The 24,976-nt window shown below is 48.3% G+C and overlaps 1 protein-coding gene and 1 long non-coding RNA gene across 6 annotated transcripts in view; one reads left to right on the forward strand and one right to left on the reverse strand.

Annotated features, from left to right (window-relative positions):
• Nucleotides 1–24,976, reverse strand: part of TBC1D2 (TBC1 domain family member 2) — a 42,498-nt gene that overhangs the window by 13,362 nt on the left and 4,160 nt on the right. For 2 of the 4 annotated variants that reach the window (XM_055578607.1, XM_055578609.1), the window contains 4 exons: nt 21,361–21,508; nt 15,910–16,043; nt 11,864–12,048; nt 3,573–3,947 (listed from right to left, as the gene is read on the reverse strand). In XM_055578607.1, coding sequence (XP_055434582.1) covers nt 3,573–3,947; nt 11,864–12,048; nt 15,910–16,043; nt 21,361–21,508 — 842 coding nt within the window. Of the gene's footprint in view, nt 1–865; nt 2,577–3,572; nt 3,948–11,863; nt 12,049–15,909; nt 16,044–21,360; nt 21,509–24,976 lie in introns of those variants that run through there. The other 2 variants (XM_055578608.1, XM_055578610.1) reach the window with 2 other exon arrangements.
• On the forward strand, nt 5,676–23,702 carry LOC129650298 (uncharacterized). Of its 2 annotated transcripts, none has more exons than XR_008713702.1 (5): nt 5,676–5,811; nt 10,389–10,522; nt 12,459–12,551; nt 16,806–16,969; nt 22,922–23,702. It is a non-coding gene; the product is annotated as an uncharacterized LOC129650298 (long non-coding RNA). The 2 variants fall into 2 exon arrangements; XR_008713701.1 differs by lacking the exon at nt 5,676–5,811 and adding an exon at nt 6,259–6,430.

Below are 24,976 nucleotides of genomic sequence, written 5' to 3' on the forward strand. Positions count from 1 at the left end.
AGGTGAGTGTGAGAGACTGCTGCAGGTGTGACTAGATAGGACTGATAGGGGCAGAGTAAGTAGGTGATTAAATAATTCATAACTCAGGGAACTCACACTGGGGCTCTGTAACAACCTAGAGGGGTGGGAAAGGGTGGGAGGTGCGAGGGAGCTTTAACAGGGAGAGGACATATGTATACCTATGGCTGATTCATACTGATGTATGGCAGAAACAAAACCAATATTGTAAAACAATCATCTTTCAATTAAAAATAAATAAATTGAAAAAATAGCAAATCCCACTAGGGGATTATAAATAGAAAAATCATAGCAGACCCTTGTAAGTTAACGATTACTTGAAAAAGGTTTGCCTAACCGCAAAACCAAGCAGGCTTGCTTAGCAACCAACCCAAGCAATAGAAGCACTAGACACGCCCCCAGGTAATAAAACAATGGTGGCCTGAGACCACATCCTGCCCAGTGAGCTCAGTAAGTTAGGACACGTTCTCTGCACACATAAAAAACAATAATTTGTGGACCTAGCTTGACCATGGAAGGACAAGAAAACTCCCCTGCTCAACTTGGAGAAGCTGATGATGGAAGCAGGATGTCTACTCAAGAAAGACAAAGAAGGTCTTCTCGCCGTCCCTACTTTTCTTTTGATTATGAAACTGTAGCCCAGTAAGCTCTCTAGCATGGCACTCTCTCACCTGGCCTCTTGTAAGCCTCACAAACGTCCTATTTCAATAGATCACTCCTTATCTATCACTCTGCATCTCGTTGAATTCTTTCTGTGCTGAGACATAAAAGACTACGGTACTGGAGCTCCTCGGAACCCCCTGAAATGCCACCCATCTCTTTCAGGCCCTGGTTAAGAACAGCACACCTTGCCTGTGGCACTTCAACAACGGGGATGAGTCACTTGCGCATGGCTGACAGGCCATCCTGACCCTCTCCATTAGATCCCTCCCAGCCCAGAAGCTCCAGTTCACGTCCAGGGGCTCTCCAAGGCTTGGGACATGTTGCACAGGGTGCCCTGCTTGCAGCCCAGACAAAGAGGGCAGGGACGAGTGCCCCGTGGAGCAGCTGTGGGCCTGGTGGCGTCCGGGGGTGGCGTCCGGGCAGTGCCTTCCCGTTCACTCACTGCCCTACCCTGAGTGTTCTTCTTGGCTCAGAACTGTAGGAAGGAAAAAGAGAGACCTCAGAGAAGAGAAAAGCCACGTGACTGTCACCAGGAAAGCAAATGAAGAAAACACAACTGGAGAGAGGGGACAGGGAAGAAGTGTCTGCCCACCTGCTCTCACAGGGACGAGGGAGCCGGGAACCCTCTTTGGAAAATGGCGTGTAGAGCGGCCCTGGTGCTAGTGGGGAGGGAGCAGATGGGACATGGGGAGAGCCAGGGTCTGGCTGCCATTTCTGCTGTGTTACCCTGGATCAGTGCTTCCTCCTCTCCAGGACGTGGCTGGCCCTGCCAGCCAAGCCCTGTATTCAAGAGGTCAGTGATTCTGTTCTCACACTGACAGTTTGGACAACAAGGGGCGATTTCCTCAAAGTTGAGTGTCCTCAACCACAAGGGCAAGCAGGAGATGTGAACACGTTCTGTCCCCAAACCTACAAACAGTGGAGTTTTGATGGATCTTCTATTTTCTCCTGGATCAAACACCCAAAGGCTAAAAGTAAGGGAGTCTAGTACATACAACTCTTTCTAGCACAAAACACCTCCACGGTGTCAGCTGAAGGACTGATGGCTTTCTAACAACCTCGGGGGAGCAGCTGTCAATGTAAGCATGGGTGATGTGCATCGTACCCAGAGTCTCTTCATCTCTGAGCTCACTGACAAATTCCTGGACATGCAAATTCAGGGGCACATTCAGTCTCCTAGGTGAGTCCATGCTTGCGCAAGTCCATTTTTCTCACCCCCATGCTGCTTCACTGGGTCTTCAACAGTGGGTTCCAGCAGAATGGCACAGAAAGGAGAAAGACACTTAGCAGGCGGAGCAGAGTAGGAAAGCAATCTGATGGAAGCAATCTTCCCTCTTTGTGAGGGACTCAGAGCTTCCCTTATGGCTCAGCTGGTAAAGAATCCACCTGCAGTTCGGGAGACCTGGGTTTGATCCCTGGGTTGGGAAGGTGCCCTGGAGAAGGGAAAGGCTACCCACTCCAATATTCTGGCCTGGAGAATTCCATGGACTGTATAGTCCATGAGGTCAAAAAGAGTTGGACATGACTAAGCAACTTTCACTTCAGAGCTTTCTAACAACCTAGCTGCATCTGCATTTGAAAGATTCTGTTTTCCTTTTGAACTCAAAAGAATTTCTGATTTTAGACCAAATAAGGGAAAAGGTTCAGAGACTAGTTATGTGCTTTTTCCTGCTGAAAAAGAAAGGGAAAGAAATTTGGGTTTCGTGTCATCTTTTATCCTTCTAACAACTAGGACTGGCTAGGCCGTGTAATGTAAAGGCAAGATAACTTGCCCAAGGTCACACAGCTAGCAAGAGGCAGTCTGCCTGACTTCAGAGCTTGGGGAGTGGCTATTGCACCACACTGCCCACTGGTTTCTCAAAAGCTCCTGCATTCCTTTATCTCTTTTTTCCTTCCCCCCGCCCCCACGACCCCCAGCAATAGCAGTTCTTTGATATAGCGGTTTGGGATTCCCATGGTAATCCGAAGTATATTTATGTGGCTGTGAGTGCCAGGGTTGGGGCAGGACTGACTGGGGCTATATGGCTGCCTGTAGGGACGGTGGAGGCTGAAAGCACCTGTCCCCAGCTCCTGTCACCATCCTCCAGGGAGGAGGTTGCAGCCTGTGGCAGGCATCACACCTTTAATAAAGTCCTCACCTCCTGAGCAGTAACTGGTCCCTGGGAGATGGGTGAGAGCCACGGCCTGCACGAGGGTGAGAAAGGGATGACAGTGGTGGCTAGAAGCACTGGGAAGGCAGCAAAGCAGACAGAATGATCAGAGAAGGGAGCTGGAACCCGGGTCCAGTCCCCTAACTTCCTCCACACACAGCCCTGGGCAAGCAACTTCACCTTTCACAGCCCTGGCATCCTCATCTGTAGTGGGGAGCACATAAGTGGCTGCCTTCCAGGGCTGGTGCAAGGATTAAATGAAGTGATGTAGAAAGAGCACTTAGGATGGTGGACGCCTCACCATCAACAATCTGTATGTAGGGCTACCGATTATTATTGTCATCATGACCAAGTCACAGCAGCACAGGTCACCACTTGTGTGCAGGACTGCTGAAGAGGGCCACTGGGCACCTCGGTGGCTTCCAAGGACATCAATGTGGCACTGAAGGAAGCTGACCAGGCCGGCCCCAAAATGCTTAGGAGTTCTGACTCCAACTTGGGCTTTTCCATCTCTACTCTGATAATTTAGAGATACGTTCACGTTTCAGCTTAGAGTATCATGAAAACGTCAAGCTGCATTGGGTCCTCTGGATAAGAAAGTGAGGGAGTGTGCAGCAACGCTTCCACCAACATCTGTTTCAAATATGAAATTCTCCAGATTAAAGATCATCCCATTTCTACCTAGAAAACCCCTGGGGTCAAGATCAGTGTCCTCCCCAAGGGCCCAGGGCCCCTACCTACCTTTAGGTGCTCCATCTTCTCCTGTTGGCTCAGGAAGTCCTTGTCGGCCTCCTCTGGGGCCTTTATGAAGTCCTGGGTGACCTTCTCAGAGAGCTTGCAGATGACCTGCTGCTTGGCCTGATTCTTGTCCAGGAGCAGCTGCACGTGCTGCTGCAGTTCCCGTATCTCCTGCTCCTGCAGGCTTGCTGTCTGCGCCAGGCTCTCCCGCTCCCGCTCCAGGGCCTCCACCCGCCGGCTCAGCTCCGCAATCTGCCGTACTTTGTGACGCACCAGCTCCAGCCGGTCCTTGTCCTGGGCCGCTGCCAGGTATGCGATGGACACCCTCTTCTCCTGCTGGGCTGCCTCTAGCGCCTTGTGCAGGATCTTTACAAGATCCTGGGAAAGGAGAAGCGCCCACTAAACTCAGGGAAGGCCTGTGAGGTGCCAGAGGCAGGCCGAATGCTGTCATCAGTTCTCCTACAAGCCCTGGGAGGTGGTGGGTATCATCTCCTGCATGCACGCCAAGTCGCTTCAGTCATGTCCGACTCTGGGCTGTAGCCTGCCAGGCTCCTTGGTCCATGGGATTCTCCAGGCAAGAGTACTGGAGTGGGTTGCCGTGCCCTCCTTCAGGGGATCATCCCGACACAGGGATCGAACCCGTGTCTTTTATATCTCCTGCACCGGCAGGCGGGTTCTTTACTACTAGAACCACCTGAGAAGACCATCATCTCTTGGGCTATCTCATTCTAGCACCCACATTCTCTCTTTCTGTTTAAAAGAGCTTTAGGGACTTCCCTGCTGGTGCAGTGGCTAAGACTCTGAGCTCCCAGTGCAGGTTTGATCCCTGGTCAGGGAACTAGATCCTGCAAGCTGCAGCTAAAGATCCAGCAAGCCACAACAAAGATCCAAGATCCTGCAAGCTGCAACTAAGATCTGGCGCAGCCAAGTGAAAAAAATTAACGTGTGTGTGTGTGTGCGCGCGCGCGCGCGCGCGCACTCAGTCATGTCCGACTCTTTGCAACCCCAGGTAGGAATACTGGAGTGGGTTGCCATTCCCTTCTCCAGGAGATCTTCCCAACCCAGGGATCAAACCTGAGTCTCCCACACTGAAGGCATATTCTTTACCGTCTGAGCCACCAGGGAAGCCATAAAAAAAATTAATAAATATTAAGAAAAAAGAGAGAGTTTTAGTTAGACACATGGATCCCCAGCAAAGGATTACATCGCCCAGCCAAGCTCACAGCTAGATGTGGCCAAGTGATTATTCTGCCTAAGTGGGATATGAGAAATGCTGTGGGCAGCTTCTGGGTCATACCTTCCAAACCACTGCACACACACTGCCCTGGCCCAGTTCCCTTTCCTTCTGCCTGGGAAATGGCAAGAACTGAAGTAGCCACGTTGGGCTCACAAGCAGAACTTGCATGTTGAAGATGACACAGTTGTCCTGCCAGCTCAGAACTTCACTCTGGATTCCTCAATGTCAGAGAGAAATTAACTCCCAATATGTTATAGGCTTTAAGGCTTTAAGCTTTATAATACTTTAAGGCTTTTGCCCGTACTCTAATACATGTCTGTTTCAGAAATGAACAAACGAAGGCCCAGCAGAGTGGAATTTAATCCCAAGTCATTCAGCCACTGAGCTGCCTGTGCTTGGTCAGTATTGAAGGTGGAGTGGCAGCGGTGTGGCATGGCTCTTCCCTCTCACTCCTGAGGCAGATGTTCATAATCAATCTCAGTATTCCTTCCTGCTAACCCTAGCTGAGGCCTCAGAATCCTTCTGAATATGGCATCCACGCAGTCACTACCAATCAAGTTGAGGCGGCATTAGAGAGAAAACATGCTGGCAATCCTCACACCAAGCCACAACACCTGGGGCTTCATTCAATCCATCTGTATCCACACCTCTGCCTACCAAACGATGCCTGTGAGGCTGGTACAAGCAAGCAGCAGGGAGTTCAGAAGCAACAGACCTTGATTTAGTTCTTCGCAGGGCCACCTGATTCATTCAAGTAAACTGAGCATTCAAGGTTTGGTTCCCTGTGCCTTTGAGCTTCCAACCTTCCCAGCACTGGGGACCTGTTCTGCCCCAAAGCAGGGATATGAATCCATCTGGGGCCAGGACCAGGATATCAGAAATCAGGCAGCTCAGCAGCCAGTCTCATGTGAACCTCAGACCTGCAGGTGGGGTCTTTAGGTCACACTGCCATGCTCCATGCCAGTCTCATCTGGAAAAATGTGGTTCCCTGGAGACACATTAACTGTATGTATGCCAAAGCATTAAAATAAATGATTGGCTGGAGAGGGTGGTTTGCTAAGAACAATTCCATTTTGGAGGAGAACTGCCCCAAATCATAACTTCATTTGAGAAGCTAATGATAAGACCAAGTTAGCATACAACTTCTGAAACCTTGGTACTAGTGACTGTCCCTTTTCTGGTTCTTTCTCTTCTATCCATCCATCTAACCTGTATCAAGTGCTCACTCAGTGCCAGGCCCCATGCCAGGCCCTGGGACCCAGAGAGGGACCAGTCACCATTCCCACCCTCAAGGGCCACAGAGGCTGGTGGGAGCAAAGGTGAACCACTGCTGAGGAGTGATTTACTGCAAGAGACGGAAGCAGGGGTGTCTGTCGGGGCACAGGGCAGTGGGCAATGACTTTCGTCTGGGGTGGAGGCAGGGGTGCCAGGGGGCGGGGCGATCAGTACACTTCATATAAAGGTGGAGCAGCTTAAACTGATCCTGAAGAATGAGGAGGGCCAGAGATGGTCAAGCAGCAGGTGGGAGACATGGGGCAGATGGAGGGAGCTGAGGATTGGGAGGACTTTGCAAATGGGGCTGAGCCAACTGCTTACGCAAAGGCTCAGTGGAGTGAAAGAACAGGTATGCAGCTGCAGGTCCTGGGTGTGGAGGGGAGGTGGGTGAGGAGGGCGGTTGAAAACCAAACCGGAATGTTGGGAATTTTTAGAACTCAGCTCCGCAGGGCTGTGCAAAGAGAGATTAGCATTCCTGTGGCTGCCGGTAACTGAGAAGCCCAGACCATTTTCTGCTTCAGCTGAGATTTGGAGGCCACCCTGGGTAACTGCCTGGTGAATTAACCCCACGCAGGCCACTGTTTGGACTTGCCCTAGCCTCAGAATTGGGTGGGTATCTGTCCCCCAGGCTTGGCACAGTCAACTCCGAGGCCCATTTCATTCCATCAGCTGTCTCCCTCTTCCCACATCTGGCTCTCAAAATCCAAGACCAAAACACCAGGCCAGGAGTCTGTCCTCTCAACCCAGGATCTGGGCACCAGAATGAGACAGGAAGAAAGGGACCCGGAGATAGTGGAGCCAGAGCAGCAAGTGAGAGGAGGAGCAGGAATGGATCATGGATTTGTGAAACCTGGAGGCTGGCCGGCCCCGGGAAACCACCTGGTCCAGTCACCCCACTGTCCCATGGGGACACTGAAGCTCAAGGAAGCAGAGAACTAAAGGGACCTGGTGGATCCTGAGTGGGGAAACTGCAGCTAGAGCAGAGGGCTCCCAACTCCAGTCCTAAGACCTTTGACTTCTCCATGATGTGTAGTTAATGGGTTTTGCATAGAAATGCTTCTTTTGATTTCTTTAAAAATAGAAATAACCCATATTCATAGCAGCATTATTCACAAAACCCAAGACGTGGAAACAACCCAAGTGTCTATTGATGGTGCATGGATAAATGAAATGTGGCATACGATGGAATATTGTTCGCTCTTAAAAATGAAGGAAATCCTATTACATGTTACAACATGGATGACCTTTGAGGACTTTATGCCAGGTGAAATAAAGCAGTCACCAAAACACATATAAACATCAAATAGAAATACTAAAAACAAAAAGCAAAGCTAGAACATCCCATTTTGAAGCTGCTTTTGTCCTTACAACACGTGAAAGCAGCTCTCCAGGTCAGTCATTATCGAACAACATGCATTTGCAACAGTTCAAGAGTATTCCTTGTATGGAGCACATGATAACCTTCATCCCATCCCCGAGGATGGACACCTGGCTTGTTTCCAGTTCCCACAATCCCCAGCAAGGCCTTAGGACCCAGGCTTAGAAAAGCTGGCTGAGTGATACTTTTAATATTTCTTAATCGAATCATTGTTTGGCCCACCTTAGATTTTAACAATGGGTAACAAGTTGTCATTTTAGTAAGTATTTTAAAAGTCAATAAATCATTTATCTTATGAACGAGTTGATATCTTCACCACTCACTAAAATCAAGGTGGGTGGGTCCAACAGTGCTTGTGGGAGGAGCACTGGACTGGGCATCCTCTTACCCCTAAGGGGCTCAGGGCCAGCTGTGAGCAGGTGAAGGAGCCCTGGGTTCAGAGTTACAGAGGCCACGGTTCCCATTCCAGATCCAAGAAGGTGGACCTAATGTGCGTATTTCAGAAAATGGAATCTCAGCTTTCTCGTGTGTAAAATAGATAATGGTCCTATGCCACCAAGAGGCACCAAAACGATGACAGAGAAAGTGTGGCAAGCGTCCTTCCCCATGCTGAAATATCCCTCTCGATCTTTCAGTGCTGAAGGCGCCCTCTCAACCCTCCCTCTGTGACCCCAGGACCTGTATTCTTAAGTCTCTATTTGCAGTTCTGGGGAGTGAGGGCTTGCACTTTGCTCCAACCAAGTGTCCTAAGCGAGTTACACACCTTCACCAAGTAATCCTGAGTGCACTAAGCTGGCCACAGGCAGGGCCCAGGAGGAGTTCGTCCTGCTTAGAAGCCAAGAGATGGCCAACATTACCACAAAGGCCAGCCTTCCATCTGCTGGAGCAGACAGCCTTCAGGTTGGGTGCAAGGCTGTCGACTCTAAAAGCCTGACTGACCAGGCCAAAGCTGCCTGGTAAACTCTGGACACCTCCCAGAGTCCAGATCTCCTTTGGGGCTAGCACTGCAGGGGCCTAGGATGGGTAATGACCTCATGGGTATAGGAATCACAGGAAGTGCGTTCATTTCTCCTGAAGAGCAGTTGCGGTGCTTGTGACTGACATGGGGCTATCCTGTGAGACTACAGAGGAGGCAGCTGGGCTGTGAGGAGTCCTGTACTTGGGGAAGGATATCAGTGCCCAAGGCCTGGCTCTTCCAGCTGTGTGACCATGAGCAAGTCACCCACCTCCTCCGAGCCCCTTGAACAGGGTGCAGTGAAAAGGCAGACTCCAGAGCCTGATCCCTGGTTTGGTGCCCAGGAGGTCATGGGCATGCAGAACCTCCCAGGACTCTGGTGTCTGTCAGGAAAGGCGAGGATAACTGCTGTAAGTTAAGGAGACAGTGCATGAAGGGCGCCAGCCAGCACAGTGCCGGGGCCAGCCTGCACACCAGCAGTGACTTGTGCTCACATTTTCTCCATGTTCCGGGCAGTGGAGTCCCCATGTACCTCTGTGCCCTCCAGAGCAGCCAACAGAGCTTGAGATACGAGCTCTTTACTACTGGCAGTGTCTGCCTGGCTGACTGAGCCAGGACAAGACCCCCAGTTCCTGGATCCTTTTACAGCCTAAGGCAGGAAGGTGGTATCTTCCCACTGGAGAGACACAAGCAGGTATCTGTTAGCGCCAGGCCCAGGAAGCCCAGTGGACTCTTTCTGCAGCTGAAGCATTAGACTTAGATGGTCTCAGATGGAGAGCTGCTCTCTGACCAGCATTTCTGAGTGCCTAGGGTACCACTGGGCACCCCAAGATGGTGCCAGCCTCCTCTGTCTCATCTCTGGGTCAAGAGTCTACCTCTTCTCCTTCCTCTCTTTGATTTTGGTATTTGGGTTGCGGGCAAAACCCCAGTTGGTAAAACTGGGGTCCCCGTTCCAAATGTGGAATAAAGGTAAGGACAGCCTCTGGCCCACAAGTAGAATTCCCAGAGGCCCTCGGGGTGTGTGCGGGAAGGAGTCAACAGGGAGGGCACAGAATGCCGAAGTCACAGCCAAGATGACCACACTTGCATGTCTGGGGCAGCTGCTGGGTGCCAGGTACTGAGTTTTGTGAGTCTTGACACAGGCTTTTTCAGTAAAACATGATAGCCCTATTTGATGATAGCTCCATTTACAGAGGAGGAAGTGGAGGCTGAGAGAGGTTAGGGAACTTGCTCAGGGCCAGGACCGTCTTATTTAAAGGTCTGTGCATTGAATTGCCCACTAGACTGAAGTGCATTTGGGAGATGGGTCGGAGAGCAGGCAATTCACTCATTCCCTGAGGCAAAAGCTCAGCCCCAAGACAGTCTCTTCCCACTCTCTGTCCCAAGAAAGTGCACGAGTAAGAAAGTCCAGATTCTCTAATGCTTGAACAACTTCTCCCTGATGTTTTCAGGCTGACTGTAGGGGAGCTGTCAATAGCCTAGGTGGCCCTTACTAATGTCCAAGAGCTGGCCTCATTTAGTGAAGAATGAAGAATCCTCCAGGGTTGCACAACCACTAGGGGCAACCACTAGGTCTCCCAGGGCTTCTTCACTTGACAAGAAGGCAATGGCACCCCACTCCAGTACTCTTGCCTGGAGAATCCCATGGACGGAGGAGCCTGGTAGGCTGCAGTCCATGGGGTCTCTAAGAGTCGGACACGACCGAGCAACTTCACTTTCACTTTTCACTTTTATGCATTGGAGGAGGAAGTGGCAACCCACTCCAGTGTTCTTGCCTGGAGAATCCCAGGGATGGTGGGGCCTGGTGGGCTGCCGTCTATGGGGTTGCACAGAGTCGGACACGACTGAAGCGACTTAGCAGCAGCAGCAGCAACACCCTAAGAGGAAAGGCCACCCACACTTCCTAGAAAGAAGGGAGAAGATGCACAGAAAGGAGAGGAAGTGTCTGCATTCTACATTTCTCTTCCTTTCCAGGTCAGGTTTGGGACTTCAGCTGTCCTGGTCCAGGAATCAGGAAACTGCTACAGCTCAGCTTAATGCCCTTGGTTCTCAGGAGCAGCCTCATGACACTCACGACAGGAACACACCCTCACGACGGGAACACAAAGGTAAGGGGAGACAAGAGTGATGGCTGGGGTGCTAGGTGTCATCAGAGGAGACTTCATTTGCTGTAAGGATATATTTGGGTGCTGTAAGGGCTGTGTCTTTTCTCACTGTTTGTTCTCCAGTGCCTAGAATACGTGTGTCTGTAACAGGGCCTCAGAGAAGCCTGGGTGAATAAACAAATGAGCAGAGAACACAGGAATGGATGAGTTTCCTCCTTTGAGGACTCTAGTCACCTGCTGCTTCATTAAATGTAACCCCTGACCTGCCAGGTATGAAGGCTCTGCTGGTTCCCAAAATAACTGTTTAGGGTGAGAAAGGCAGAGAAAGGGCCAAAACAAGGTAGGGAGAGTGCTTTTCTGGACTGTGTTCTCCAAAAACAGAACAGAACGGAAAAGAAGAAACCAACAAAGGAGAGACTATTTAGAAGTAAATACAGTATACTCTTTACCTCCCCAGGAGCAAGAGCAGAAGTAATGCAGAAAGAGACTCAGGGTTTCATAATAATTTTCGTGTTGGGTTTTCTTAGCCAAGGCTCAAGCATGCGAGTGTAGGCCTTCCTCTCAGAGGAGAAGGAGCCTGGGACCTCAGCGGGGCCCATCTCTAGAGCACCACGGGCCCTGAGCTCAGGATTTTCGGTAGCAACTGTGCTGGTGTAATCATTCTTATTGTGCTAAAGAGAACCTACTGCCTCTGCTGCATCCCCCACTGCTGCTCTGCCACGTGACCCTGACTACTTCATGAGGTCACTGCCAGATGTGAACCTGATCTACTCTCTGGGTGGTAGGATTTTTGAAGGATTTGCACGTCTGTGTATGTGTGTGACCTGTTTTCTACAATGACCATGTAGCTCTTTCTTTTAACTGCTAGAATTAACTTCTCTCTCTACAACACTTGAACCTTCCTCCCTGTCACTGTCCTCTGTGCTTAGCCCTTGGGCCACACACAGAGACCTGTCTGCTTTTTCTGTCCCGTGACAGTCCTTCAGAAATCTATACCCAGTTACCAGCTGCCAGCTCAAAGATCCCCCAGTTCCTTCAGTGGCCCCTCCCAGGAGCTTGCATGCAGAGCACTCTCCTCCAAACACTGTCCCTCTTCAGGTGTGGGGTCAGGTCATGGACAGTCTCCCAGGGGAGATCTGAGAGACCCTGTCCTTGGTGGCCTTCGGCCACCTAGTCTGAGTGACAGCATGTCCCTGACTGATCAACAGCACAGTATTCCCAGCCACCTGCAGTTTGGCCGTTTAAGGACCTAGACTAGCGAACACACCATATCTGATTTGTCCAGGGGCACCAGACCCAGAGGGGAGCACCAGAGCCTGGGGCCTCTCTGGGGCCAGAGCTCACCTTCTGAGCCTTTAGCTCCTTGGTGAGCATCAGAACCTGCTGCTCCAAGGCCAGTACTTTCTCCTGGGCAGTTCGGTTCCGCATGAGCCCTTCACTGAAGAGCGGGAAGGTGTTGCTCTGGCTCTTGGCTTTCCGAATGAGACTGGTGGTCAGAGAGGACTTCAGAGAATTTGCTGGATCCTTCCCTGCTCAAAAGGAGAAACACCGAGGTTGTGATCAGCGGCCTCAGTAGTTCTCAACCTTGGGGTTGCTGCAGAAGCCCTGGAAGGCCTGGTAAAATGTAGACTGGGGACCCAACTCCCAGAGTTTTTCCATCAATAGGCCTGGGGAGGGGCTTGAGAATTTGCATTTTTAACCGTTCCTAGGGGATACTGATATAACTTGTGCAGGGATCACATTCTGAGAATCAAGAAATTAAATCAACATTGTTTACACTGTGCTGGCTGGCTCATCCAGCCCATCCTCCAAACCGTGCCTGTTCCCTACTCTCTGATCTCAACCTGCAGGTGCTACCTCCTATGACCCTGCTGGTGTCTGCCAGGTGGCCATCTCCTCAGCCACAGGCCCAGGCTGGATGTACTTTTTCTTATTTCAGGATTCCTCCTCTACACTCCGGGCAATTTTCAAAGCACACAGATCTGTCCACTGACAGGAGCACAGAAGATCCATACTCTGCCTTCTCGTCCCAGTGAGTAATGGAAACCTTCATTTGATTCTAATTACAAGCTAAATTAGGAGAGACATACTTTCCATAGCTGAATGTCTCAAGGCTATATCCTTTTATTTCCTCTAGAGCCTGGGTCAGCAACCAATGGCCCATAGGCCAAATCAGGCCCTGGCCTGCTTTTGTAAATAAAGTTTTATTGGAACCCAGCCCTGCTCATTTATGTGTGCATTGTCTGCACTGCTCTCACACCACAAAGGCAGAGTTGAGTACTTGCCATAGAGACTGCATGGCCTACAAAGACTCAAATATTTGCTATTCTGGCTCTTTGCAGAAAATGTTTGCTGACCCATGCTAAATTTTATTCTTAAATCAAATCTAGAGTTTGAAAAATCAATTGCCCAGACCTTGTCCCATCCTACTCCCAGCCTGTGCTTTAGAGCTCTGCCATCAGCCTGCATACAGGGCTATGCAATGGTCTCAAGGTCAAGAGATCTTCAGAATTTTGACTGCATGGCATACACCATGTCTGTTATGAGGCCCCAACAGAAATTCTTCTCAGCTCTTAGTGCCAGAAAAATCTTTGCTTCTTTCAAGAAAATATGTGTTTATAGTTTTATGGACATTGAAAAATAATCTAACTGCTTACATTTCCCTCTTTGCCTTGGCTGCTGAAAAGCTCAGAGCCACATTTGCTGCCTACTTTGGTACAGTGTAGGATTTTTTTCTTGAGCCATCTAAATTTTCTAACTCAATTTACTCATTTATCTTCCCCCAATATACATCTTAGGGAGTCATACCTAGTCCTTTTAGGACTATGATGTTAAAACTAAGGATGAGATATGAGATCCCAGGGGAGAGGACAGATAGGACTCGCAAAATGAGCCAGATGACTTTAGCAACTTTCTTCAGGGGCCAGGCCAAGGGACAACCAGATAGTCTGGAACAGATGAAAAACAACTCCTTGGCCTTGTTGAAGGTAGGAACAAAATGGTCTTTTTCTAGACTTAAAAGAAACCTGATTGTTGTTGTTGAGTCACATGGTTGTGTTCGACTCTTTGTGAACCCATGGATTGTAGCTTGCCAGGCTCCTCTGTCCAGGGATTTCCCAAGCAAGAATACTGGAGTGGGCTGCCATTTCTTTCTCCAGGGGATCTTCCCAACCCAGAGATCGAACCCTCATCTCCTGCTTTGTAGGCCGATTCTTTACCACTGAGCCACCAGGGAAGCCAGGGTTGCCACGGAAGCCCAAAAGAAATCTGGTTGGGCCAGGTACAAAGCAGCCTGCAGTGCTCAGATGAATGCAATGCTTCTCTCTCTTGCCATGGGGTCTAAGACAGCAGCGAGGCTCCCTGGAGCCCTGCTACCCTCTAATAACACTGCTGTCCAGCAGCCCTGAGGGCAGGCAGGGTAGTATCACTGTGCCTATCTTACAGTTGAGGAAAAGTAGGCCTAAGGCAGTGGTTTTCAATCAGTGCCCTAGGATTTCACGGGAGTGCCTCAAAGGCTGACTAGGGAGAGGCTCTGAGAGAGCCTAGACTCCCAGTTCTGCTTTTATCTGCTTTGTGTATCAGATTTTGCTTGTGGGGACAAGGTTTCATGACAATAAAGAGGTAGATTTCAAAGGCAAGACTTAGAAATGAGGCTTCAGGCAGCAGTATGGGGCCAGATTGTTGGGCCTGAATCTTATTCTGTATTCACTGTGCAGCCATGAGCCAGTCACTCCACACAACCGTCCCCAGTCCACTTGGTTATTAAATGAGGACAACAGTATTTACTGCTCAGGTAGTTGTAAAGACTAAACGGATTAATGGACTGTAAAGCCTTTCATGTATGTGGATGAAACTTGAAAAGATCCCGCTTTAGTAAAAGACACCCATCACAAAGGACTATATGTGGTAGATTCCATTTCTATGTAATGTCCAGAAAAAGTCAATCTATAGAGGCAGAAAGAAGATTAACGTTTGCCTAGAGCTGGAGGAAGATGGAGACTGAGACTGATGATTGAGCAGTACAGGGTTCCTGCTGAGGGTAATAAAAATGTTTTACGGATTTCTCAGTTCAGGAGCCTTGGGTTCAATCCCTGGTTGGGGAACCATATTCCACATGCCACAACTCAAGAATTCATAAGCTGCAACTAAAAGAGTCTGCATGCTGCAACTGGCACAGCCAAGTAAATAAAATAAGAAAAAAGAAAAGTTTTTAAATTGATTATGGTGATGGGTTGCACAACTCTGTGAACATACTGAAAGCCACTGAATTGTATGGTTCAAAAGAGTGAATTGCATGGTATGTGAATTACTGGCAATTTGATCTCTGGTTCTTCTGTCTTTTCTAAATTCAGCTGGTACACCTGAAAGTTCTTGGATATCTTAATGAAACTGTGACCACCGCCCCCCGCGTTCCCCACCCCCCCCCCAAAAAAAAAGGAAAAATGTTTAGAGTAGCCCTGGCACAAAGAACCTGCTATTGATTTGATATAGTACTGATTTTCTCTTGGGCTGTTGGTTCACCAGACAGTGCTCCACAGCAGTGCTTTCTAAAGTCACTTCTGTGCAGCCCAGGGGTTCTCTCTACCATAAGACTTAGCTAGTTTTTTCCCAATTGTTTCCAAGTTAAAATATGTCCTAAGGGTATGAATGCCCATTCAAAGATGCCAACCCACCCTGATGGGTCACTCATATTTTGAAAAACAAATAATAAAGTGCCATATCATGGTAGGAAAGAATACTTTGAAGTCACTTGTTCTGCTTCTTCAGGCTGATCTGATTTTAATCATCCCAGAAAAGCATTTTCATATCCTTTCCTTACAAATTGAAAAAAAAAAAGAAAGAGAGAAAAAGTGAGAGATATTTTCCTTTATTACTTCAAGAATCATTGCTTGGTGTTTCAGTTTGGGAAAATGAAAGGTGTTCTGGAAATGGATGGTAGTGATGGAAAGTGATGGTAGCACAAGAAATGTGCAAGTACCCTATACTTAAAATTGGTTAAAGTGGTAAATTTTGTTATGTATTTTTACCACAATTTAAAAATAAAAGTGGGTGGGGGGACTTCCCTGGTGGTCCAGTGGCCAAGGCCCTGCATTCCCAATACAGGGGACCCAGGTTCAATCGCTGGTTGGGGAACTAGATCCCACATGTCGCAACTAACAGTTTGCATGCCGCACCTAAAGATCCTGCCTGTTGCAAAGGAGATTCAGCACAGCTAAATAAATTCAATTAAGAAAAAAAAAAAATCGTTACTGCTGCTAGACCCATGGAAGCCCAGGAGGACTGATCTGGATCGTTCCATCTTTGACATAAAAGCAGGGATGCTGGTTTAGGGGAAGACAGAGGACACCCACTTAGTCTCTGAAGGCAGCTTGGGGGGGGGCAGAGCTCACCTGGGGCGCCAGGGCCAGTGGGAGAGGGCTGCTCCTCTCTCTGCGTCTCCTCGCTCAGTGGAGAATCTTCTCCGGGGGGTCTGTGGTTTGCTCCTTGGGTCTGCTTGTTACCCCGGATGTTACACATTGTGTTTCTGAAAGGAAAATAGAGGGTCACGAGGCTGATGGCCTTGCTGTGCTGCCCGCTGCCCCTGCTGGTGCTCAGGCTACATCCCCAACCCCGATCACGGCCTGATCAGCCTGCCTGACTCCAGGCTCCCTGCAGGATGCACCCCATCTGAGCCTCTCCCAATACCCTCATCCTTCTCCTTCCGCTTTTTCATCATACACATCATCTTCCGTACATAACGTTCCTTGTAAGCAATACAAGCTTGACTCCTCTGCCTCCAACTCCACTGCTGGAATGTAAGCTCCATGAGGGCAGGGGTGTTTGTCTGCTTTGTTCACTGAAACAGACCTGTCGGATTAACTTTCCTGAAACCTTCACCTGGTCTTATAACGACTTGGCTTAAAAAGCACTAGTGGCTCCCGACTTCCGCTGAGAGAAGCTCCAAGCAACTTCCAGCCTCCTGCTCCCTTTGCTTTCTTTCCCTGCTCAGACCTGTTCTCTCAGCAGCCTTCACTGATCACCTCACAGCCTCCAAGGCGCTTACTGCACTTCAGAGGTGGGCCTCCCTTTGACCAAGCACTTGCCTAGGCTAAGTAATGGTGTCTTTTCTTCAAGAACTGGGCACTAACCTACCTGCATGCCTGTGGGTACCTGGCACTGGGTCACATGCGCCCAGAGTGCAGACTCAACAGATTTTTTTTTCCAACGTGGGCCATTTTTAAAAAAGTCTTTATTCAATTTGTTACAATATTGCTTCTGCTTTATGTTTTGTTTTTTTGGCCACTAGGCATGTGGGATCTTGGCTCCCCCACCAGGCATCAAACCTACACTCCCTGCATTGGAAGGAGGAGTCTTAACCAGGGAAGTTCCCTCATCAGTGTTTGCTCTGCAGGAAGGAACTCGGTATCACCAAAAGCTAACCAGGCACTACAGACCACAGAGAAATTCACAGTAAGTTGAAATGGATGAAAAGGCAGTTTAACTGAGTTTATTTTCCCTCTGCAAAGCGATAAAAGCAGATATATTCCAAAATATAAACAAGGAAGAAAAAAATGAAGAGTTCACTACATCCATGTTTTTTAAACAGGATATGAACCATTGTACAAGCTGCTCACTTGTGTCCGACTCTTTGTGATCCCAGGGACTGTAGCTCTCCAGGCTCCTCTGTCCATGGGACAAGAATACTGGAATATTGGAGTGGGATTGCCATTTCCTTCTCCAGGGGATCTTCCCGACCCAGGGATCGAACCCGGGTTTCCTGCATCACTGGCAGATTCTTTACCATTTGAACACCAGGGAAGCCCATGGTAGACTGAAAAATCAGTTTGCTATCATGAGAAACATCTAAAAAATGGAATAGAAAATATCAGAATGCATCCCACTTAGAAAGGGTTTTCTTTTGTGAATTACATATATGCATACTGAGCTATAAAATAAGATGGTCCTCTGTGTGTGTAAGTTTTTGATAACTAATTCAATCTCTTTACTTGTTATAGGTCTACTTAGATTTTCTATTTTTGAGTCAGTTTCAGTAATTTGTTTTACTCGGTATTTGTCCATTTCATCTGAGTTATCTAATTTGTTAGCATATAATTGTTTATGGTATTTCTGGAAGGAAAGTTATGACCAACCTAGATAGCATATTCAAAAGCAGAGACATTATTTTGCCAACAAAGGTCCGTCTAGTCAAGGCTATGGTTTTTCCTGTGGTCATGTATGGATGTGAGAGTTGGACTGTGAAGAAGGCTGAGTGCCAAAGAATTGATGCTTTTGAACTGTGGTATTGGAGAATACTCTTGAGAGTCCCTTGGACTGCAGGGAGATCCAACCAGTCCATTCTGAAGGAGATCAGTCCTGGGATTTCTTTGGAAGGAATGATGCTAAAGCTGAAACTCCAGTACTTTGGCCACCTCATGCGAAGAGTTGACTCATTGGAAAAGACTCTGATGCTGGGAGGGATTGGGGGCAGGAGGAGAAAGGGACTACAGAAGATGAAATGGCTGGATGGCATTACTGACTCGATGGACGTGAGTCTGGGTGAACTCTGGGAGTTGGTGATAGACAGGGAGGCCTGGCGTGCTGCGATTCAGGGGGTCACAAAGAGTCGGACACGACTGAGCCACTGAACTGAACTGAAACTGAATAAATCTTTATATTTTTGTAAGGTTGGTAGTAATGTAGCCCTCTCGTTTTTGACTTTAGTCATTTTAGTCTTTTATTTTCTTGGTCTTTCTAGCTAAATGTATGTCAATTTTGTTAACCTTTTCAAAGGACTATCATTTGATCTTAAACTTGTTTTTAAAACAAAATCCAGCCTTTTGGTGTAGATGAGTCCAGAATAGGAAAAGAATGAGATTGTTCTCTTATGGCGAGTACAGCTGACTGATAGAAGGTAAAATTAATCAATTAAATTAAGAACAGAGAAGAAATTAGAACTCAGCACTCCTAACACCTGAACTTGAATAAGGTACCCTTGACTCCCTGGGCTAGACATTTCCTCCTCCTAGTTCTTACTATGAAAGTATTAGTTGCTCACTTGTGTCTGACTCTTTGCAACTCCATGGATTATATAGCCCGTCAGGCTCTTCTGTCCATGGAATTCTCCAGGCAAGAATACTGGAGTGGATAGCCATTCCCTTCTCCAAGGGATCTTTGCAACCCAGGGATTGATCCTAGAGGAGCACTATTACCGATTAGCACTCTGTGCTGGTCTTGTACTGAGCCCCATGACATGAATCTCACACATGATTTGGCGAAGACCCTGGGGAACATCCTGTAGCCAGAGGCACGGTCTGGTGGGGTGACTGCACTTTGCCTTGCCCAGGGACTGCAGCCTCCCCACCATGTCCAGGGTCTCACAAGTAGTCACTCCTGGCGTATGGGAAGGCATAAAAACCCCAACTTTGTTCAGTAAAGATCGTTCTAAGCCCTTGCATATGTCTCTGCTGGGGACAGGAGGCTCACTAACTACTGTCACAGACCAGGTGGCCACAACCCACCCAAACTACTGTGCTTGGAAGAGGCATCTCCACTCTATTGACTTTGCTTAGAGCAGTTTGTGGATCATTTTCTGTGTAGGTTTAACTAGGTCTGAAAGGCCTGGTTGAGCATGGCAGCAGTGGTCATAAAGCCTTGTTCTGGAAGGACAGATAACCCTGGGCAGGTCATTTATCCTCTCTGAGCCTGGGTTTTCTCATGGGCAATGAGATGAGGGATAGATCCACAACCAACAATGACCTGGCCCTTGCATGGGCCAGGTCCAAGAGAAACACTAGGAATTCACTCATCTCATCCTCACCTACACAGACTCAACTCATTTACTCCCCACAGGAGCCCAACAAGGTAAGTCCTGTTATAACCTCCACTAGACAGGAAGAATTGAGACTTGGAAAGGTTAAGGAGTCAAAGCCACAGAGCGAACAAGTGGTGGAACTGAGCCACAGATGTGGATGTCTAACCCATGTCTGAGAACTTAACCATTAGATGCTACTTTTCAAGTTTGTCCAGACATCTCAGTGAGAGCATAAAGCACTGAGCACAGTGTCCTTCCTTGAGTATGACTGGGGCTCATGGCATTGCCAAGAGCAAATACCAAGCCCAGTCAGGCAAGGGCGTGCAGGAGACAAGGGTCTTTCCAGGGCTGTGAGGCAGACAGGGCACTTGCAACACCATCTCACATTTTCTGTGGGTTATTTCAAGTAACTGAGTGATCCTCGGAAACTTCCTTTTTTGCATGTTCTTGGTTCCGTTTCTCTTGTTTGGTGGCCGTCAGTAGGCATGATCCTGGTTTGATCTTCGTGACACCACTCTGGACACACACTGGCTGGGTGTTTGGGTTCCTCAGGCTCCCTCTCCCCACAGCAGGCTCACCCCCTGTACCCAGCTCCTTCCTGCTTCACCCAAGGGAAGATCCTCTGCAGGGTGCCCTCCTTGTCCACTCATCCTGGGGGGCTCAATCATGCCGCATACCCCCAAGTCTCTCTCTCCAGATCAGATCTCTCTCCTGAGTTCTAGGCCTTTCCATCCAAATACCTGTGGTGGTAGTTCCATCTCTAGCCAGTAGGCCCTAAAGGACACTCATCGTTATTTTCCCTAAAATCTGTTCCTCTCCTGGGAACAGCACCACTCCCCTACTAGTTACCCAAGCAAATTCAAACACTGAAGTCGACAGAGAGGAATGCTATATTTGAGTCACACAGAACCAAGGTCTCTAATTCAAGTCCAGCAAACAATCTATTCTGCTTTCTAAGAGGCCCCAGCTCATCTGACGTCCACAGAGAAAACAAGCACCCAAACAGGATCAGTAGTGGGTATCGTCTGAATTCCCCAAAGCTTCCACCCCTTCAATTAGAGCAACAATAAAAGCAGCAGATAATATTCAATATTTAAGTGCTCACTGATACCCAAGCACAATTCTAAAGCAGTTTACCTTTAAACTTCTTGCCCCAAACACACATGAGGCAAACATTACTGCATTTACATTTACTAACAATCTGAGTGAAGCACAGAGAATTCAAACCTCTTGCCAAGGGTGGAATAGCCTATGACTGGTGGGGCCAGGATACAAATGCAGGCAGTGTGGTCTGAGAGCCAGGCTATAGTGCTGTCTTCTTATAAGCTGTTTAAAACAAAGCCTGCCAGTAGGAAATATAAATTATATATACCACACATGAGTAAATGAAAAAGAAGCTGAGACATAATCGACATACAGTAAATTACACATGCAAAAAGTGAATAATGATGCATTTGACATTTGTAGAAAACTGTGAAGCCATCACTCCGTTACACTGAATAGATCTCAATTATGCGCATATGTATGGATTTCCCTGGAGCTCAGTGGTAAAGAATCTGCCTGCCAATATAGGAGATAAGAGTTCTGTCCCTGGGTTGGGAAGATCCCCTGGGGAAGGAAATGGCAACCCACTCCAGTATTCTTGCCTGAAAAAATCCCATGGACAGAGAAGCCTGGTGGGCTACAGTATATAGGGGTCGCAAGAGAGCTGGACACGACTGAGCAACTAAACAACAACAACAATGCGCATGTGTGTACGGAAAATGTGAGGAAGGAGGTGCTAAGAATGCTTGCCTGGGTAAAAGGACTATGGGTAATTCTAAAATTTATACCTTTCTGGGTGTTTCTAATTTCTTACAGACAACGTGTACTATTTTAAAAATCAGAACAAATGTAGTATTTTAAAGTAATGATGGCATGAATTGGAAATAAAGAGCCTAACCCCCAACCCAGGTCCACCTCCCCGCAGGGAAGTCATACCAGATTGCTGTAAGCTCTGAAGGAGGGGCTGCCTGCAGCTTGGCAGGCCCCTCAGCTGCATGGCACTTACTGTATTTCAGTTCCCAGGTGCTTGAGGGAAATATTCTGAAGGGCCGAGGGCTTGGCATGGACTGGCTGCCAGGCAGCTGCCACACCCACAAGATCAGTGGGTGTTTTCACGGGACACAGGAACGCCTCCTCCTCCTCCTCCTCTTGCCCTGGGGAACAAAGAAAAGGGAAATCATCCATGCTCTAAGTCACTGCACTTAGGAAGACAAGCCGGGCAGTGTTATGATTGGGAGCAAGTGAGAGTCTGTGAGCTGCAGAGCAAGGCTTCCCTTTAGGTTAACAGCAGCCAGAGGCAGGCTTTTCGCCAAAGGTTTTGCTGGGACAACCTTCCTGGAAACCCCCTTAAAAATCTGCAGAACTGTGGATATTTCTACACCTGAGAATTCATCCCAAAGAAGTTCTAGGAGATGCAGACAAAGCTTTATGAGCCAGGAGGTTCATCCTGGCACTGTTTGGCCTCACACTAGAAATAACATTAAGGATCTGGGGAGAGGTTAAACACATCATGATGCCTTCAGGCAATGGACTATCACTCAACCATTGAGAACAATGCTAATAAAGAATGCTTAGGAATATGGGAAATATCCACAGGATATAAAGTGGAAAAAGTTGAGATTCTAGTATGATCTCAACTGTCCAGAAAAAGTCTCAAAGAAGTACACTCTGCAATCTTAACAGAGGTCAGAACTGCATGATGGGGTTAGAAGTGGGCAGGTTATGCTCATTATAGTTTACTTCTCCCCCCACCCCAAAATTTTCTACAGTAAACATGGATTCTTTTTATAAACAGAAAATATATATTTATCAAAAGCAGATGTTAATAACAAGATTTTATAACACAGGGAAATTTTAGGGACACAATACTGAGTGCCAAAAAAGCTAAGTAGGGCCTTTTGTATTATTATATGATCAGAGATATGTTTAAATAAAAGGCAGGCAGGAGTCCATGACATTACATTAACATTGGCTGTCTCTGGGTGATAGGCTTATGGTTACTTTTTCTTCTAGTATTCTATGTTTCCAGTATGTTCTGCTTCCTCCAAAATGTTTAATAGTAAGGTAGGTTTCAAGGCTAGGAAGCATTATTTGAAGTATAAAAGAGAGGGAGGCAAAATATTTCAAGGTCAGTTTTGAGTGTTACAAAAAGTGGGAGAGAACTCAGGCCACTGGAGGGGTGGCATGACCCTGATCAGGCAGCCCCTGAGGACGACAGGATAGCAGACACTCTTCGTTTGGAGCCCTCTCACTGAGAGAGTACAAGATTGCAGGGGTAGAGGAAATTTATTTTTGCACTACATCTACACAGAGGGCATGGGTGCAAAAACATAAAAAACACAAGCACGCCTCTGAAGGGCTAAGGGCTTGGCATGGATTGTTTTATGGGTTCAGTTCCAGACAGATGCCCCCATAGAAAACAGAACTGATATGACCCAAGGCTCTGGTGTGGGGTCTCTGGGCCCCTCTCCAGCCTAGAGAGGGAGGTATACATGCCCTCAGGGAGGTGCCCACACAAAAAGCTTTCAGCAGCATTTCTTGTAATTCTCCTTTTGCCTGAACTGTAGGGGCTGCCACATCACCAGTCTGAAGAAATCAGCACAATGAAATTGCCTAGCCAGAAGGCCGCTGCTTCCCCAAAGGGCCCTGAACACATGGCCAGTTGCCCCCACAGCCTGAGGGGTGTCGGGGGTGTGTGTGTGTGAATCTGAAGACTAGGGTTCAAATTTCAGTGCTGACATTTTCTTGCTGTGTGACCTTGGACAGGTCTCTTGACCCCTTCGAGCCTCAGTTTCCTCTTCTGCAAAACGGGAATAACTACCTACCTATGATCTCTGTGAGGATTAGGGAATGTGAGGCACTTCAAGTGTGAGAACAGAGTCAGTAAGTGGTATATGTATTTCTATGATGATATACATAAAAGTCCTTCTTAAACTGTGTCCTACTTTGGCAAAATGTTATTATTATTATTATTATAGATCTGCTGACTCCCCCTTGATCCTCCATGGCTCTTATAGAGACCAGTGTTTACGGCAACTATAAAATAAAGGTGTTTAAAATAAAGGTGTATAAAATAAACACTTAAAGGCCGCAGAGAACATGCCTTGCAGATTGCTCAAGGACATGATTAAACACTTTTGTAGAAGATGAAGTGTCCGTGACTCAAAGTCAGATGCAAGCCTGTTGGTTTTTGCTCCCCTAGGAGCATGCCTCTGCTTCCTCCCAGGAAGGGTGGAGGCTGGAGAGGTGGGGCAGTCTGCTCTAGCGGGGTCTGCCAACTTGCTCAAGACTCCGGAAATGTCTTTCTGGGGGAGGTTCCTCAGGGCCCTTGTGTCCAGGAGGGTGGAGGCTGCTGTGGGATGAGAAAGGCTTCAGAGGAGAAGCCTACATCCTGGCTTCCTGCATCTTACCCCCACCCCACTCCCCAACCCACCCCCCCCACTCCCCAACCCACCCCTCCCACTCCCCAACCCACCCCCTCCCCCACCATGCCCCGCCCCCGGACCCCTGCAGGAGACTGGTGCCTGTTCATTAAGGCAACTCCCCTCCCCCCACATCCACTGCAGGGGCAGGCCCAGAAGAGGCCCACTGAGTGTGCTGAACCAAAGGCATTCTTCTGACAACCTGGTTCTTTGGACACTTGGGAATCCTGTCAACGGAAGGCTTCCTTGGTACTCCTAGTCTGAGGTTGATCTGGCAACTGTGTCATTCAGCTACAGGTTCTGGCGTAGTCAGGGCTATTGGCTCTCCCAGAGATGGGAGAGGAGGGAGAGAAGCGCAGAAGCAAAAGCAAACACACCCTTCCCCAAAGAAAGTGCTTAGCAGCATAAAACACACAGAAGGTTCTCTGGGGAAATTATGAATGATTATCATAAACCATTAAAAAGAAGTATTTACCATGGCAGTGTACAGACACATTCAGTAACTGCATTATTAGGGCAGTTCTCAAGCACTGAGCATTCACTATGTATCCAGCATTATGCTAAGGGCTATATATTCCTTTTCTCACTTAATGATAAAATTCAATGTACTTACTGACACATTCATTCAGTAGATACCCAATGTGCCTGGCAGGGCATCAGGTACTGAGGATACAGGTGACAGAGACATGGAACCCACCCTTGGAGGGTAGGGAGCAGAGACTGACAAGCACACTGTGATTAGAACATAATGTTAACTGTCTGCAAAAAGCGTTGAGGGCTCACAGAATCCAGCTGGCAAAGTCCTGGAAGGCTGCCAAGAGGAAGTTAGCAAGGAGGTGACAGTGGAGTGTGGCTGGAGAGTATAAGCAGGAATGTGTCAGGTGAACAAAAGTAGGCAGGGATGCCTCTGGTGCTGCTGAAGTGCACAGCACAAGGTGGGCACTGGGCGCACAGGCAGAGGTGAGACCAGGAAGGACAAGGCCTGAATCTGGTGCTAAAAAGCTGGGCCTGGGACATGGAGGGCGGCCATGGAAGGGGGTGCGGCTCAGGCTCTCATTTGAGAAAGCTCGCTTGGGCTACAGTGAAGAGGTGGGGTCTGCGGTGGCAGGCTGGGACACGCGGACACTGGAGAGGAGGCTGCTGTGGTTGTCCAGCTAAGAGTGGAGGCCTGACCCAAGACAATAGCAGTGAGGGCCTGGA

The sequence above is a fragment of the Bubalus kerabau genome, chromosome 4 (genome assembly GCF_029407905.1).
Source record: "Bubalus kerabau isolate K-KA32 ecotype Philippines breed swamp buffalo chromosome 4, PCC_UOA_SB_1v2, whole genome shotgun sequence".
NCBI lineage: Eukaryota > Metazoa > Chordata > Mammalia > Artiodactyla > Bovidae > Bubalus > Bubalus kerabau.